Source organism: Lathyrus oleraceus, chromosome 4, assembly GCF_024323335.1.
Source record: "Lathyrus oleraceus cultivar Zhongwan6 chromosome 4, CAAS_Psat_ZW6_1.0, whole genome shotgun sequence".
NCBI classification, from domain to species: Eukaryota; Viridiplantae; Streptophyta; class Magnoliopsida; order Fabales; family Fabaceae; genus Lathyrus; species Lathyrus oleraceus.
In genome coordinates this window covers 220,530,809-220,549,255 of record NC_066582.1, presented here as the reverse complement: position 1 = coordinate 220,549,255, position 18,447 = coordinate 220,530,809, and the positions used below count along the sequence as shown (strand labels likewise).

The following is an 18,447-nucleotide window of genomic DNA, read 5'->3' as shown; positions in this document are numbered from 1 at the left end:
CAACACCCTAAATTATTTTCCAAATTGTTCTATAACACGATCTCTGAGGTTAGGAATGCCTTAAAAGTAGAACACTTGGGTGTGTAGGTTCAAGAAAAATGGATGACGACTCCTGATATGGGTTACCCTGTTGCTTGTAGATACAATATCGTATTTGTCTCCCTGTCAAACATGTTTAACCTTACATTTTCCCCTTTTACCTTAGCTCTACCTATGTATACAAGCAAACATAGAATCATTGATTTTGTCAAAAACAATCATTGGGTTCAGGTAAAGTTGAAACCTGATAGTCCATTACCTTCCGTCACTGACCGTTGGAGACAGAATTATACTGAAGATGCAAAAACATGAGAATTAGCATATACAAGGCGAATTAGACACTTGAAAGATGAAGTTAGGAAGCTATCCTAATTAATTTTGTAATCTTGTAACCAAAATTTAATGTTTTTTTGAAATTCTGAACTAATATAAAAAATTTTAAAATTTTAAAATTTTTAAAATTTTGTGACATTTTATGCAAAATACATAATTTTTGATATATTTTTATCAAAGTTTTTGAAATTTCTAATATATTTTTATCGGAAATTTTAAAGTTACGATAGATATCTGAAGGTAGCAGTAAGCAAATTTAAATTTACAATTTTTTAAATAAAATATTATAAAATTTTAAAGTTTCTAGAATTTCGTAAAAATTATAAAAATATATGTCAAACAATAGAATGTGCATGTTAATAATAAAGCAGATGCAAACCACTTGTGTAATAAAAAATCTAAAAACAAAACACTCACAATCACAAAATTTCCAACGTCAACATTGCCGACCCCCCACCGCAACTTTTCACTTTGATTACGGTTTAAGTTTATTAAAAGAATCAAAATACAAAGGATAAACTCAAACATACACTTACAAACTTTACCTTATCCACCTCACACATTTTTTTCTTCCTTTTATTTATTCTATACATTTTCTTCCCAAACATCAATAGTGATAATAATAATAACTAAAATAAAAACCCCCTCCCAAAACCTCTAAACACACTTCACACCTTTCTTTTCTTCAAGGATACTTTGGACTTTTCTTATTTTATTTTTACCTCTCACTGTCATGTCATCAGAGAGGGCACACAAGACGCTTAGCTGGAACAGCAATGAGTCGACTCGCTCTTGGAGCAGTGAGTCCAAAAACATCACTCGTATCCATCTCACTAGGTTTCATTCCATTAGGTAACTCCCAACTAAAACAATGAAGTAAATGGGCCAAAGCCAAATCCAATGCATACAGGCCCAATTGCATTCCGGGGCAAGATCTTCGACCCGACCCGAATGGAATAAACTCGAAGTTACTTCCTTTAAAATCAGGTGCACTTGAATTTAAAAATCTTGAAGGCTTGAACTCTTCCGGATCCTTCCATGAAAGTCCATCTCTTCCGATAGCCCACGCGTTTATCATCACGCGCGAGCCTTTCGGAACGTAGTAACCACCAACCGTCGAGTCTTCCGCTGTCTCGTGGAGGAGAAGCGGAATCGGCGGGTGAAGACGAAGTGTCTCCTTGACGACACATTTTAGGTATGTCAGTTTCTCTATGTCGGATTCTTCCACGCGCCGGTCTAGGCCAACCACGGCGGCGAGTTCTTGTTGCACGCGCTTGAGATCTTCAGGATTTCTTAGTAGTTCCGACATAGCCCATTCCATTGCTGATGCAACCGTTTCTGTTCCGCCGAACATGACATCCTGTGTTGTTTACACCACCGTGTGAGTTGTGACTTATTGTCAATGTATTTTTGTCGTTGTTTCAAAGAAAAACATTAAATGGGAAATGGAAAATGAAATGTGGTACTGGTGTTTGATATAGATTGGAAGAAAATTGAGATTAATACTAATCCACTGAAGTGACTCAATGGGAATTTCTTATCTTTTAGGGCTCAATTCACACCATTTATTCTCTCCACTATTGCCGGAGAAATATTATAGGAAAATCTTGTTGCTAAATAACGACAATTAATTGAAAAGATAAGAGTGAATAAAAAACTGTAAATTTTTTGTAATAAAGTATGATAATGAAGAAGATAAAATTAGAGTAAGATAAACAGAATTTGTATAATAAATTTATTCAATCACAAAAATAATGCTATCATTTATAATATATACTTTTTTATATTAAATTATTACATTATGTTATAAAAATGCAAAAAAATTCTATTGTCAGAAATTAAATCTTTTATTATACCTATATAACTCAAACCAATGGAGCTGCTCTTCCCTATAATATAAACCTTATCTAATCATTATTTAGTGTCAGCATAATATTATAAAATAATTAATATTACAAAGTTAGTTATCATGTATATATCAAACATATGGCTTATCACGTAAGAGAGGGGAAATTAGTATTTTTTTTTAAATATTTAGTGATGGTTACTAAATCAGTTTATTATTATTATTTTTTTAATTATTTTGCGATGCTAATGTAGAATTTTAATTTTTTTACTTCAATCTTTTAACGGTGATTTTAAACCACCATAAAATAATCATTAAATATAAATGATGGTTTAAAACCATCATTATATGATAAAAACTAAAAGACCCGCAAAAATTACATCAATTTAACAAGATTTTTCTCGGTAGACACCATCCAACCATATATACTAATATATACTAAGTATTTATCTTATTCTAATTCAAAATTATTATATTTTATTATATTTCTAACATATATTATTGCATTAATCATTTTTAAAGTTTATGAAGTATCTCAGTTTTTTTAAATAGATAAATGATATATCATATGCAAGATTTGTGTGATATATTAAAACTGGAAAACATAATTGAAAATACAAATGGAAAAATAGTTTCAGCCACCATGATGTTAAACTTAAAAATAGGACACATTATATGATAATTTTTGTTAATACATGTGTATAACAAATTTTACAGTTGAATTTAATTATCATATATATTATGTCTATAACATGAACATTAATTTGAAATCATTTAATAATTTTTTTATATTTTTCTTTCATTTAAATATTTTTTATTTGATTTTATTAATAAAACACATAAAATTAACTTATTAGATAAAATTTTATAGAATGTAAATTTACGTTTATCTTATTGAAATATCAAATTATTTTAAATTAATATTATATTATGAAATTATAACTTTGGAAACAATGATAAGTTTTATAATGGTGTTATTAAATTTGACAGTGTAGTAGTGTCATGATCTGACCATATATATATAAGATGCATTTTCACTTATGTATTGCAAAAAACCTAAAATTACACGTTCATTCATATCTTCTTTATGTTGACATTATTTTAAAAAATAACATCACTAAAACTATTTATATTTCATTTAATAACATTTTTACAACCCAAAAGATTGGTTTGGTTGTATTGTGTTAAAAAAAAATTGTTTGGTGGTAAAAGTTGGTTATGATTTCATTATCCCTGATAATTGGTTTGATTAATACCACAAATATCCTTAATTATTGACACGTTTTACTTTTTATATATATTAAATATAAAGAATAAAACAAACTATTTTATTTCTTTGCAGATCTACTTACAGAACACACCTTCATAAATGTATTACTTCCTTTGTTTTGTTTTGTAGTTGTATATAATATATTATCCTGTACTTCAAATAGTAGTCATTAAATTGTTTAAGATATTAAACATTGAATATAATACATAATTATTAAAATATTTATGTATTTATTCAAATCAAACTCAAGTATGAAAAAATTATTATTTTTCGTAGTAACTTTTTACTTCTAATTAATATAGTGAATCATGTATACCCTAAAAATTAAACCTAGGTTATTTATTAAACAATTTATTATTATTATTATTATTATTATTATTATTATTATTATTATTATTATTATTTGTTTTATAAAAAATAAACTAATTAATAATTATTAGTTCAGTTGAAAATGAAAAAACATTCATACCATGATGATGGCTTTGATGTTATCCCTAGTGAGTTTGATAGAATTATGAAGATCATCTGATTCATCATTCACTTTGGCCTCATCACTGTAAAAAGCCAATAATTCATCAACCATATCACTATCTTCATCACCACTCATATTCCTCTTCTTCTTCTCAACATGTTCATCAAAAATCTTATCAATAAAACCATCCAACGCACCACGAGCCTTAACAAGCCTAGCATTCAATCCTTGAGGATCAACCCACCTCAACCAAGGAACAAAATCCGCAATATTAAAAGCACCAAACAATTTCGAAAACTCTTGAAGTATCGAAATAAACTCGTCTTGTCCTTCTTTCGAACTCGACCCAAAGGCCGCGCGATAGATAATATTCTTTGTTAAATTAAAAACCAACTCACCAACGTTAACTGACTTTCCCAAGTTATCGTTAACGTTGGTGATAACAACGTCAACTTCATCTCTAACCGATTCCCACGACTCCGCGCGTTTACGGCTGAAGAGTTTCACGACGCAGAGCTTCCGCATTTGGCGCCAAAACGGACCGTAGTGAGCGAACGCCATGTCAGCGCGATTGTAAGTAAGGTAACTTATGGCTATCGTCGCGGGGCGATTCGAGAATATGTTGTCATGCAATTGTAACACTTCACGCGCTGCTTCTGCGTTTGAGATTGCTACCATGTGGATAAACCCCATGCGGAGGTGCAAAACGCCGCCGTATTGTTTTGATAATTTTGCTAAGCCTCTATGTGTGAGTTTGTCCATCATGTTCATGTTACCTATTAAGGGTAACCCTTTTGGTCCTGGTGGATAGGGTAATCTTTTTCGGATTTTTGAGGATAGGTTTAGTAGTAGAAACATAGTGAGTGGGAGAATGATCCATAATAGTGTTGTGAATGGTTCTAGTGTGGTTTTTGCTTGGTGAAGTAAATCCATGTTAACTTGTGTGTGAGTGTGTTTGTGTTTTTGGTTTATGAAATTGGTTATTTAGATAGGTGGAGAATCTTGTTGAATACTTTGTAGGAGAGAAATGAATGTTGTTGGGTGATTGATGTGAGATTGCAACTCTAAGGATTGATGAATTGTGAGGATATTATGGGGTCTAATTGATATTTATAATCACATTGCTTAAGAAAAATGTGTGTCAATAGATATTTATAATGCAAGTGTACGCAACTAATAAAGCTTTTATTAAAAATAATATTGAGATATGAGGGTGGAGAGTTTTTATTAAAAGAAGATTAATTTGAGGGTGGAGACCTAACACGTTTTTTCCACTCTAAAATTTTAAAAGATATTGGTAAAACCTATTGAAGAAAAGAAACCATCTATTGTTAAATAATGCATGTATAGTGATTTGTTATGGTTTGATAGGTTTAATAAGTAATATGGAGGACAAAAACTTTACGTAGTGAAATAGTTAATGGTTGATGGGATTGAGTTTCTCATAAGTTTTAATTAATGGTTTCTCATAAAGAAACCACCAACCATTCCCAGCATAATTAATGAATTAAAGTTTTGTTTTTAAGATGAATACTCCAATACTCTTGAATTTGGTTTGATATCAATACTTTGGATCAATCAAAAATGACAATTCTATACCACATCACTTAACTTATTTTATTTTATTTTATTTGATACAAGGTATAACCGTTTATAATTAGATAAAAATCACTTATGAGTCGAAGAAATACAAATTGCATTGTGTAACTGATTAACGTAATCGATTACTATTGAAAGGATTTAATTTTGTAATAACTATAATCAGTTACAGGTTTAGTGTAACTGATCAAAAGTCCGAGAAAATTGTTTTTTAGTTATTTGTTTGTGTAATTTGTATCCCAACTATTTTATAATGTTTTGTATATGTCCGGGAGACATCCTTATCAAAGTAAAATGGAAAATACTTTTTCACCCTCAATTATCGCTCTCTCTCAATTCCTCTCTCCCTCTCGAGACTTTAATTTTCTCCGTTATTCATTAATTTTGTGGTTCCAAGTTCTAACATTTGGCATAAAGAGCCTGATTTTGATTCACAAACACCTAGTTTGCAATATGAATTCTGTCTCCACTGAAAGAATCCCTACAAACCTACCCATCCTTGATGCAAAGAATTATGACACATAGTGCAAAAATAATAAAAGTGTTGTTTGTCTACCAAGATGTTCTTGAAGTGATCAAGAACATGGTGAATCCTCTTATCGGAGATGCAACAGATGCACAACGAGCAACACATAAAGAATATAAGAAGAAAGATTTCAAGGCGCCGTTTTGATCCATCAATTTGTGTGGATGATGACAACTTTGAGAAAGTTGGTGATTGCAAATCATCAAAGCAAGCGTGAGAAATCTTAGAGAAGACATACACATGGGCTGACAAGGAGAAGGTGGTGAGGTTACAAACTCACAAACGTCATCTTGAATTAATTCAAATGGAGAAAAAAGAGACGATCAACGATTTCACAACGAGAATCACTCGATTGGTGAATCAAGTGAAGGCATATGGAGAAACAATCATAGAGCATTATGTTATCGCAAAAATCTTGCGTTCTTTAACGCCAAGATTTGACAATGTAGTTGTAGCGATTGAGGAATCGAAGGATCTTGCGATGATGAGCATAAAGGAGTTGCAAAGCTCTCTTGAGGCTCATGAGCAAAGAATAGAAGAGAGAAATAATGATAAGGCAAAGGCAAAGATCGCTTTGCAAGGTTCCTTCAACGAGAATGACAAGAGATCAAAAGGAAAATGACCCATGAAGAGTAAAGAGAAGTTTTAGAATTTTGGTGGAAAAGAGCCCATAAGTTCCAAGAATTCGACTTGTCAAAGGGGTGAGAGAAACTGCAACAAAAATGGTGGTTAAGGAAACTTTAGAGGTGAAAGGAAGAGTTTTGACAAAAGCAAGACGCAATGCTTTACATGTCAAAGGTTCGGTCATTTTGCAAGAGAGTGCAATGAGAACAAGAATGAACCTCAAGGAGATGAAGCCAAGGTTGCAAGATAAGAGTTTGATAAGGAGAATACACTCTTGGTCATGATAACAGAAGGTGAATGCAACAACACCAGGCTGCGGGACAACAACAACAATAATTCTGGGAATGCTGCAAAAATAGGTTGTAATCGGTTACGTGAAAGCTGTAACCGGTTACATGCAGAAGAAAATGTCATGGTGACTCTGAGAGAAAAAGTCAAGTGCAATGAAGAATGGTATTTAGATTCCAGTTGTTCTACGCATATGACGGGGAGGAAGAATTGGTTTGTTAAAATCAATCGTGCCATGAAGAACAAAGTGAAGTTCGCGGATGACACCACTCTAGCAGCCAATGGGATCAATGATGTTTTGATCATGAGAAGGGATGGTGGAGATTCCTTGATCAAATGTGTTTTATACATTCCAGGAATCAAATGTAACCTTCTAAGTATTGGCCAATTGCTTGAGAAAGGTTACAAGATTCACATGAAAAACAAGGGGCTACACGTTATGGATGCAAACAGGGTTTTGGTCCTTAAAGCTCCTATCGATGCCAATAGAACCTTCAAGGTTGAATTGAAGGCTATGAAGCATAGATCTCTTGACACAACGGTAAGTTGAGATGAATGGATATGACACTATTGTAGCGGGGTATTCGTTACCATTAGAGATATTGACTAAATCCAAGGTAAACCATACAAGTCGAGTTGCCACCGCACTTCTATTTATCCAAAGGAATGGTTAGAAAGTGAACAAAAACCTAAAAGTTTTATCGAATCAAAAACTAGTAAAAATGTCAGAGATCTGGGTAAGGGGGTTGGTTATGCAATGGGAAGGTTTTAAGCACCCAAAATATCCTAGGTACTCCTAGGGAGCCCTTTTCATAAGTGTTGTTCTAGTCTAAAGGGTGTAGGTATATCTAAAGTACTATTTACTAAAAGAAAGGTTAAAAGAGAATGACTCGCAAGGATGTCGCATCCACTACCTACGTATCTCATCTGAGTATGAGAATCAGAGTCTTCGTAGCTCGGCTACCTATGGGTTAAAGAGAAGTGTGCTCGGTAAGACGTCGCGTCTTATGCCTACGTATCTCATCTGGAATGAGAATCAGAGCAAAACGTAGTTCGGCTAACTAGGGGTTAAGGATTTCCATCTGAACATGGACTTACAAAAGAGGACACCAGCTGTGTCAAAAGAGGGTGGACAGTGTGTTCAACGTCCTAGCAGTAGGTGTCGCAGCTCGCTGAATCGAGTCTTAGGCAGTTACCTCTTTGCAATAGAACAGACTGACATGCCACAAGATCGGAGACGCATGGAAGGTCTAAAAGTGGGGAGGCTCTACTCTAGAGTTGTCATGCAATATGGACCTATGTGTTAGGATTTACAAAGGGGAACATCTACCTAATGTTAGCATGCAAAGAATAGAGGAATTCTACCTATGTTATCATACAAAGGGTTCTACCTAATGGGTGCTACCTAAACGGAACAAGAGTCGACGGATGGAGCGCGGAGAGGAGTTACGGATAAGGATAGATGGCGATGCCGGAGGCAATCAACTTACAGGTAGATGGCGATGCCTGAGGCAATCGACTTACAAGAGGATGGATGAATGCGTGCTGGTTCTGTTAAGTTTTGAAAATGATTACTCGACGTTGGATCGAGCTTTTGATCTTATTTTGAAATGGTTATCGGATGTTCGTTTTAATTCTTGTATTAACAGGTGACTAAAGAAATAGAGAAATAAATATTATACACTTTATGAGAGAGGGGTACATTTATTATGAATGGGGATTGTTCATGGCAAACAAACAATAAGAATATATGCCTCATACATCATACAAGTAGAAAACAGTTATCAATCAGATCAGATAAATAAACAATATATAATCAAACCAAAGGATCAAATAATGGAGCATTTAAACAATGCATGGGAGTATGAACATGTTAAATAATCAAGCAATAGAAAGCATGAATGAGAGAAACAAGTATAAAAGATAACAGATGAATCAAACAGATGAAAATATACACACGAAGGGTCCACTGAATAATTTAATCAGGAAATGAGGTAAGGACCAAATAAAATCAAGGTAAAAGGCCTCTAATACATGGCATATGAGATGAACAAGGGAGGATCAAAAGATCTCTTCAATTGCCATAAGCAATCCCTAAGTCAAACATCGATCATAAGGAAGTCAACTGAAAATTCAAGTCAACTTAAAAAATAACAAATAAATAGAAAATTAATAAGGAAAATTATTAAAAATTAAACTATATAAGGTGGGGTCAGGACATCATCATCCCCCAAAAAGATTTTAAAAATAATGAAAATTGGCACGTGAATTGATCAAAACAAAACATAGGTCAAACCAAAAGTCAATTAATAAGACTAGGTTAGAAATAAATTAAGAATAAATAGTAAATTAATCAAGAAAATTATGAAAAATTAAACTAAATAAGGTGGGGTCAGGATATCATCATCCCCCAAAAATATTTTAAAAATAATGAAAATTGGTACGTGAATTAATTAAAATAAAATAGAAGTCAAATTAAAAGTCAACCAACCAAACTAGGTCAAAAATAAATCCAAAATAAATTGAAAATATGAAATAAAATTCCAAGAAAAGTTCAGGTTGACCATGAGACAGTGGCCAACCTTCATCCCAAAAATCAAATGCTAACAATAATTTTAAGTCATAAAAATAAAATCAATAAAAAAAGTGTATTAAAATGGACCATTTAGAATAAATAATTAAAATAAAATATTAATATTAAAAAATACGAAAATAAAAATTATATAAAATTAAATAAAACGTTAAGAAAAGTGAAGAATATTTTTGGGTAATTTTATGGACGAAGAAAATATTTTAAATAAGAAAAAGAAATATGAAAATGGAAGGATTAATGGTGATGAACATGGTAAGCAAGCCTAGATATATCAAAACATGGCAATGGAAGAGATGATTACCTAATGGAAAATAGAAGTGGAATGGAATCTGATATGTGATGAATCTTTGCCTCCTTGCCACGAAATTCCAATGCTCCTTTAGGGTTAGGGTTTCAGCTTCTTAAATAGGGTGGATTAGGTGTTCTCATGGGCTTTTTAATAAGTGATTTATCCATAAGAATAAAAGTGTGAAATGAGGTGTAAAATGTTGTTATTTTGGGCCAAACTTAAGTGAATGGATGTCCAATGTATGACCAAAAATGGTAAAAAATGTGACTGGTTTGTGCAGCATGCTTAGAAAATCTGATTGGGCCAGCCAGACCCAAAATCTGCCTAGAAAATCAAGTCATGGTGCCCACTTGAAATGAATGTATCTCTCAAACCATGGATCCAAATGAGATGATTCCAAAAGTATGTGAAAGAGGACATGGCAAGTTATAATTGTTGTGAAGAAAGTATTTTCAAATAATGCCTTGAAGTGCAAGAAAACTGGCCAAGAAGTCTTGACAAATTTTGAAGATTTTGGACTTAGAAATTTTTCTAAGTGTCCTAAAAAAATGTCTCACTTTGACTAAGCATAACTTTCTCAATTATAATCCAAATGGTGCAAACTTTATATCTATAGAAAGCTTGGAACAAGAGGAACAACTTTCATGTTGGAGAAAGTTTCAAATGGAGCTTTTATCTTGATGTAAAATGGGCTTAAAGTGAGTGGAACGATCATGAAAACTTGCCCTAAATGGAAAGTCAACCATTTCCAAATTAAGTAACTTTTCCAATTCCTGATAAATGATGAATCCATGATCCAAACTTGATCAAATTTCACATATAGGATCCTCTAGGCATGGATTTTGAGATTCCACTCTCAAAATGTCAGGAGTTGACTTTTCTGGCCCCACAGTTGACTTTTCCCAAACGGTCTGATTCCCGATTCCATTGATAAGTTGAAGCACTTCTAGCTCAAATAAAGAGCTGATTTTTTGTATGTAGACCCTTGTGGACATATGGAGGGCCATGGAAAAGAGTTTCACCCAAAGAATCAGAAATAAACTAATTTTATACCAAACCCTAGTTTTAGGGCAAAATGATCAGGAACTGATTGCACTAATTGCGAATGGATCTTTCTGAGATAATTGTGAATCTTCCTAGGCCAAGATGCCTCTATAATCATGACATGGATGAGCTCCTCTACTTCCAACCAAAACATTGCCTGTTGCAGGTAGCCATGAAACCCTAATTTCTGATTAAATCCAGATGAACACTCTGATAGCTTTGAATCCTTCACTGATGAATTAAGGACCATAAGAAGATACTTGGACCCCCCTGAGACCCTTGAGACTTGTATACTTAGAAAATGAAGTCCAATTCTCAATCTTGCTTTGTGTGGGCTCCTTCTGTTAAGGAGTGATCGATCAAAACCTGATCTCCATGTCACTAATGCAGTATGCAATGAGTATGACCTAATATGATGCTAATGAAGTGTAAAACATAATCCCATGCTTCCAGGAAAAATGAAGGGTATATTTTAGGGTATTACAGCTGCCCCTATTCAATCAACTGGAAGCCCGAAAGGAAGATAGCAACGACTTTCGCACTTTCGAGGTATCAAGTGATTGAATAGGATAAAAGCCCGAAAATTTACACTGAAGTGAAAAAATGAAGTAACAATGCCTGTCAGAATCGGCCAAGAGGTGGTCTTGAAAAAGAATCTGTCTGGTACGGTGAGAGTCGGTCTGAACATCAAAGCAAGGAATGTTAGCATGAATACCAAAATAAATGGTAACACAGAAATAACCATGGTCTGAATGCCGCTCATCAATCTGAATACTGGAAATGACTTCGATCTGAGCATCAGACGATACTTGATTATCAAACATCGGTCTGAACACCGGGAAACTGGCCTGAATGCCACTTCGGTCTGAATACCGGAAAACTGGCCTGAATGCCACAAGTTGCATCGACCTGAATGTCGATAACTTCTTCGATCTGAACATCAGAAAATTGGCCTGAATGCCACTTCAGTCTGAATACCAGAAACTTGGCCTGAATGCCACAAGTTGCATCGACCTGAATGTCGGAAACTTCTTCGATCTAAACATCGGAAAACTGGCCTAATGCCACTTCGATCTGAATACCGGAAACTTGGCCTGAATGCCACAAGTTACGTCGACCTGAATGTCAGAAACTTCTTCGATCTGAACATCAGAAAACTGGCCTGAATGCCACTTCGGTCTGAATACCAGAAACTTTCATGCCTGTCAGCATCGGTAGAAATAGGGAAAATGATAATTGAGGCGGCGCGTGGGCCAACGACCCCTGCTGGGAATAATAAAGATAAGTCATGAACAATCTTCAGTCTGAGTACTGGAAACAACTTCTGGCTTATCACTTGGGATACCGAGAATGCCTTATGCTTTACATGCATATGTTTGAATTTTTCAATGGCGTAATGCTCCATGAAAATGGAAATGCTACGCAATTTGGGAGGATGCAATGCAATATGATTCTACATGCAGGGATGCGAAATGCTTGATTAGAGAGAATGCCAAGCTGAGGCAAGGAATTCTGCTGGGGAAATGATCACCATCTTCTGGACCCTGGTAAGACTGTTGGAGATGCACATCACAAAGAACTCTGTGGGGAAATGACCCGCCACACGGTGTTCTAGCAAATAACAAAATACCGAGGCTCTGACTGGGGAGAGAATGGCACTGAAAACTTGTTGCTGAGGAAAGCGAAAGTGGTTCTGGCAACCATAATCTGCGAGAGAGACGACTCAGCAGGGGAAGCAAACACCGATACGGTACCGAGATTCTGCTTCAAGGAAAGAGACCATGGGTTTAGCGTCGAGATCATCGATATGGCATCGAACTCTGAGGAGCAGCCGCTTCTGCTGGGAAGATACAGTCTGACACTATCAACTCCGCTGGGGATATACAGTCTGACACTGTCAACTCCGTTGGGGATATACAGTCTGACACTGTCGACTCTACTGGTGAATGTATAATCTGAAACAAATGCTTAGGGAAGTACAACAGTGAGAGCCTGTTGGGGATTAAAGAATCAGATGCTCGGACCAGCTCTGCAGGGATAAGATACCAAATTCCAACTGTTGAGGAAAAACATCCGCGATCATTTGATGGGGACCTTAAGGAAATGCCCCGAGTGTACCTGTTCTGAATTGACGATCCAAAGCACTTAAAATTTACAACGATTTTCAATGTTTATTAAGCACGTGCCTGTAAAGCTCTTATGTTTCATGATGCAATGTTTATCAAAAATTCGGACGTCATTTTTGCAAACAAAACAGTAAAATGAAAATGAACATAGAGATGTACTGAATAACATGATTTTATTGATTGAGTGGCCTCTGAATAGGTATTTACATCAGGAAGCAATCCCTGGAAAGAGGTAATTGCACAACAGATAAAAACAGAAATTAATCTAATGGCAATGTGAGATGGATTTCTATCGGATTCCTATTCTGCTATGATTCGCTCGTCTTCAAGATCCTCCAGATGATCAGCTTTCCGAAAAAGGTGATTGGACTGTTTCCTATCCTTCGGAAGTTTCCGATTATCGACACGAGATGATATTCAGAACTACTCAGAAAGCAGCCATTCGCTTAATCCCTAACTTTTGCCTGGATCGCCCTTTCGGGTTTTCAATCCACTGGGATACCCATTTTTGCCTAAGTTGCCCTTTCAGGTTTTCAACTTACCGGGTGTACAATCTTTTCATTTTTTAATCCCTAACTTTTTCCCAAACCTTTTTCATTTTCTTGGTTCGCCAGGATGCCCATTTTTTTGCCTGGACTATTCTTTTTATCGTCCAGCGGGTCTATTTTATGCGAAGTATTTTTTAACTGCGTCTGAATTCACAGGGGAAGTGAAGTTTTCACCATCCATAGTTGCAAGCATTAAGGCTCCACCATCAAAAACCTTGGTGACAATATACGGTCCATCATAATTAGGAGTCCACTTGCCCCTGTGATCTGTCTGAGGAAGAAGGATCCTTTTCAACACCAAATCTCCGACTTGGAAGCATCGAGGACGCACTTTCTGATCAAAGGCTCTCTTCATCCGACTCTGATACAATTGCCCATGACAAATGGCTGCCATTCGCTTCTCTTCGATAAGACTCAACTCATTGAACCTTGTCTGAACCCATTCAGCTTCGTCTAACTTGACATCCAACAGGACTCTTAGAGAAGGAATCTCCACTTTAATAGGTAGGACTGCTTCCATACCATACATAAGGGAGTAAGGGGTTGCCCCGGTCGATGTACGTACTAAAGTACGGTACCCATGCAAGGCGAAGGGTAGCATCTCATGCCAATCTCTGTACGTAACGACCATCTTCTGCACAATCTTCTTTATGTTCTTATTTGCTGCCTCAACAACACCGTTCATCTTAGGACGATAAAGGGAAGAGTTGTGATGTTGAATGTTGAAGTTCTTGCACAACTCCTTCATCATTTTGTTATTGAGGTTAAAACCATTATCAGTAATGATTCTTTCGGGAATCCCATAACAACTAATGATTTCTTTCTTAATGAATCGGGTAACCACATGTTTGGTGACCTTCGCAAATGACGCTGCTTCGACCCACTTGGTGAAATAGTCGATGGCAACAAGGATGAAATGATGCCCATTGGAAGAAGTCGGCTCAATCTTTCCAATCATATCAATGCCCCACATAGCAAATGGCCACGGCGAAGACATCACATTCAGAGGATTTGGCGGCACATGCACCTTATCAGCATAAATCTGGCATTTATGACACTTCCGAGCATATTTGAAACAATCAGATTCCATGGTCATCCAGTAATAAACCGCTATCAATAATTTCTTAGCCATTACATGTCCGCCGGCATGAGCACCGAAGGAGCCTTCATGAACTTCCTGCATTAACATGTCTGCTTCGTGTCTATCCACGAATTGGAGCAAAACCATGTCGAAGTTCCTCTTATACAACACATCGTCTTTGTTCAAGAAGAAACTGCCTGCCAATCTTCTCAAAGTCTTTCTATCATTGTTGGATGCCCCTGCAGGGTACTCTTGATTCTTCAGAAAGCACTTGATGTCGTGGTACCAGGGCTTGTCATCAACTACCAGTTCAGCAACAAACACATACGCGGCCCTATCAAGGCGTATAACATCAATCCTGGGAACATGGTTCCACCGAATCACCTTGATCATAGAGGATAGAGTAGCAAGAGCATATTCCATTTGGTTCTCGTCACGAGGTATATAATATAGCTTTACTATTGTGAAGAAAGTCAACAGTCTTCTCGTGTAGTCTCTGTAGGGGACCAGATTAGGCTGGAGAGTATTCCAATCACCATTCACTTGATTGATCACTAGAGCTGAATCTCCGAAGATGTCCAGAGTCTTGATTCTTAAATCAATGGCTTGCTCGATACCCAAGATACAGGCTTCATACTCAGCTTCATTATTGGTGCACTCAAAAGTCAGACGAGTGGTGAAAGGCATGTGGGCACCTTTCAGAGTGGTAATGACAACACCAATTCTACTTCCTTTGGCATTGACGGCCCCATCAAACATTAAAGTCCACTTTTCATCTGGATCAGGTCCCTCCTCAACAACTGGCTCTTCACAGTCTTTCATCTTGAGGAACATGATGTCTTCATCCGGAAAATCAAACTTCATCGGCTCATAATCATCAATCGGCTGCTGAGCAAGATAGTCTGACAGAATACTCCCTTTGACGGATTTCTGGGATGTATACTGGATGTCGTACTCTGTCAGTACCATTTGCCAGCGAGCAACCCTTCCGGTGAGAGTTGGCTTCTCAAATATATACTTGACTGGATCCATTTTGGAGATCAGTAAGGTTGTGTGAGTCAGCATGTATTGTCTCAATCGCTTAGCATCCCATGCAAGTGCACAACATGTCTTTTCAAGCATTGAGTATCTCGACTCGCAATCTGTGAATTTTTTACTCAGGTAGTAGATGGCATGCTCTTTCCTACCCGTCTCATCGTGTTGACCGAGAACACAACCCATGGAATTATCAAGTACTGTCAAATACATAATCAGCGGTCTCCCTGGTACTGGAGGCATAAGGATTTGAGGATTCTGCAAATACTCTTTTATCTTCTCGAAAGCCCTTTGGCAATCATCATTCCACCTGATGGCCTGATCTTTTCTCACAAATTTAAATATTGGCTCACACGTGGCTGTTAGGTGAGAGATGAACCTTGCAATGTAGTTCAGCCTTCCTAAGAAACCACAAACTTGTTTTTCTGTTCTTGGCTCAGGCATTTCTTGTATCGCTTTCACTTTGGCCGGATCCACCTCAATCCCTTTTTCACTAACAATAAAGCCCAGCAGTTTTCCAGATCTCACCCCGAAAGTACACTTGTTCGGATTAAGCCTCAGCTTGAATTTCCTCAAACGCTCAAATAGTTTCTGCAAATTCACCAGATGTTCTTCTTCCGTCTGAGATTTGGCAATCATATCATCAACATAAACCTCGATTTCATGATGAATCATATCATGGAAAAGAGTTACCATAGCTCGTTGATATGTTGCCCTAGCATTTTTTAGACCAAACGACGTCACCTTGTAGCAGAAGGTGCCCCATGGGGTTATGAAAGTTGTCTTCTCCATGTCTTCTGGTGCCATCTTAATTTGGTTATAGCCAGAAAAGCCATCCATGAAGGAGAATAGCGAGAACTGAGCCGTGTTATCCACCAAAACGTCGATGTGAGGTAATGGGAAATCATCTTTAGGAATAGCTCTGTTCAGATCCCGGTAGTCAACACACATCCGTAACTTTCCATCCTTTTTAGGTATTGGAACGACATTTGCAACCCATAGCGGATAATTTGTAACTGCTAGGAACCCTGCATCCAACTATTTTTTCACTTCTTCCTTTATCTTGACAGCCATCTCTGGTCTTGTTCTTCTGAGCTTCTGCTTGACCGGAGGACAATCCTCTTTGAGAGGCAAAAAGTGTACCACAATGTCTGTGTCAAGCCCTGGCATGTCCTGATAAGACCAAGCGAAGATGTCAACATACTCTTGCAGCAATTCAATCAACCCCTTCTTCACATTATCTTCCAAAGCATCCCCTATCTTGATTTCTCTCTTGGCGTCCTCGGTGCCGAGATTAATCACTTCAACAAACTCTTGATGTGGTTGAATGACCCTTTCCTCCTATTTTAATAACCTGGCAAGTTCTTCAGGGAGTTCACAGTCGAAGCGAGCCATAGCAGAACTGTTATCAATAGGATCCGGTGACGTGCATCTGCATGAGTGATGGTATGTGCTTATGAGTGTGAACAAGAAGTGGAAACTAAGCAAAACATTGCCAAATATATATATATATATATATATATATATATATATATATATATATATATATATACATATATATATATATATATATATATATATATATATATATATATATATATATATATATATATATAATATATATATATATATATATATATATATATATATATATATATATATATATATATATATATTTTGATTTTTGAAAACTGCAAAAATAGAAAGACAGTGAACAAAATATTTGAATGCAAAAAGACGTCCTTTATTTATGATAAAAAATGCAGGTATCCACATAGATGAGCCCTACAATGAGCCATCACGCCCTGGGTGCAACGTAAGACTTGGATATGCATGAATAAACAAAGAAAATTACTCTTTAAGAAGAGTGACTTGGATAATCTCTTCAGAAGACCAATTACGGAGAACTTCACCCGAGACCCTTGGACGCACCCAGTTGTCAATGTCGCAATCACTATCCCCATCTTCTTTGTTGATTGCAGAGACCTGGCCATACTGAATGATGCCAGCACTGGAGAAAGTAATCGGCCCCTGACGAGTCTGAGGCGTTGAAGTTGTAGAAGTCAATGTCGACTGATACCCAATCCCAAACTTGTCTTCCTTTACAGGTAAATCCACCATACGTCCCCAACCGGGAGCAACACCTGAATTTACCAAGGCCTGTGCCTGCTTGAAGGACGACAAAGAGGCACCTGCTTCAACCTCTTCCGCTGGAGCTGCATCCTTGACTTGAACTGCCTCAAAGGCCTGACATAGGGTCTCATGAATCTCACCTTCTACCTCTACATACTTGAATGTAGACAGGTTACTGACCAAAATATCCTCCTCACCACAGACAGTGATAATTCTTCCGTTGACCGAGAACTTGATCTTCTGATGCAAGGTCGAGGAGACTGCCCCAACATTGTGGATCCAAGGACGACCCAACAAGCAGCTATACGAAGGACTGATATCCATCACATAGAATACGGTGTTAAAGGTTTGTGATCCAATCTGAATGGGCAATTTTACCTCTCTGAACACCGACCTCTTAGAACCATCGAAGGCTCTTACCACAAGATCGAAAGGCTTCAAGATCAAACCTTCTACATCTAACCTTGACAGGGCTCTCTTGGGTAGCACATTGAGAGAGGAACCTGTATCCACCAGAACATGGGATAGCACAGTGTCTTTACACTCCATCGAGATGTGCAAAGCCTTGTTATGATCGCGTCCAGCTGGCGTCAAGTCAGAA

At 36.6% G+C, this 18,447-nt stretch overlaps 1 protein-coding gene across 1 annotated transcript; it reads right to left on the bottom strand.

The window, feature by feature from the left end:
- Positions 1-726: 726 nt before the first annotated feature.
- LOC127074642 (cytochrome P450 84A1) lies at positions 727-5,063 on the bottom strand. The gene is made up of 2 exons (XM_051015977.1): positions 3,958-5,063; positions 727-1,732 (listed from the first exon to the last, which is right to left on the bottom strand). Exons 1-2 carry the CDS (start codon positions 4,891-4,893, stop codon positions 1,112-1,114), a joined length of 1,557 nt encoding a protein of 518 aa, XP_050871934.1. The 5' UTR covers positions 4,894-5,063; the 3' UTR covers positions 727-1,111.
- Between the last annotated feature and the right edge of the window lie 13,384 nt (positions 5,064-18,447).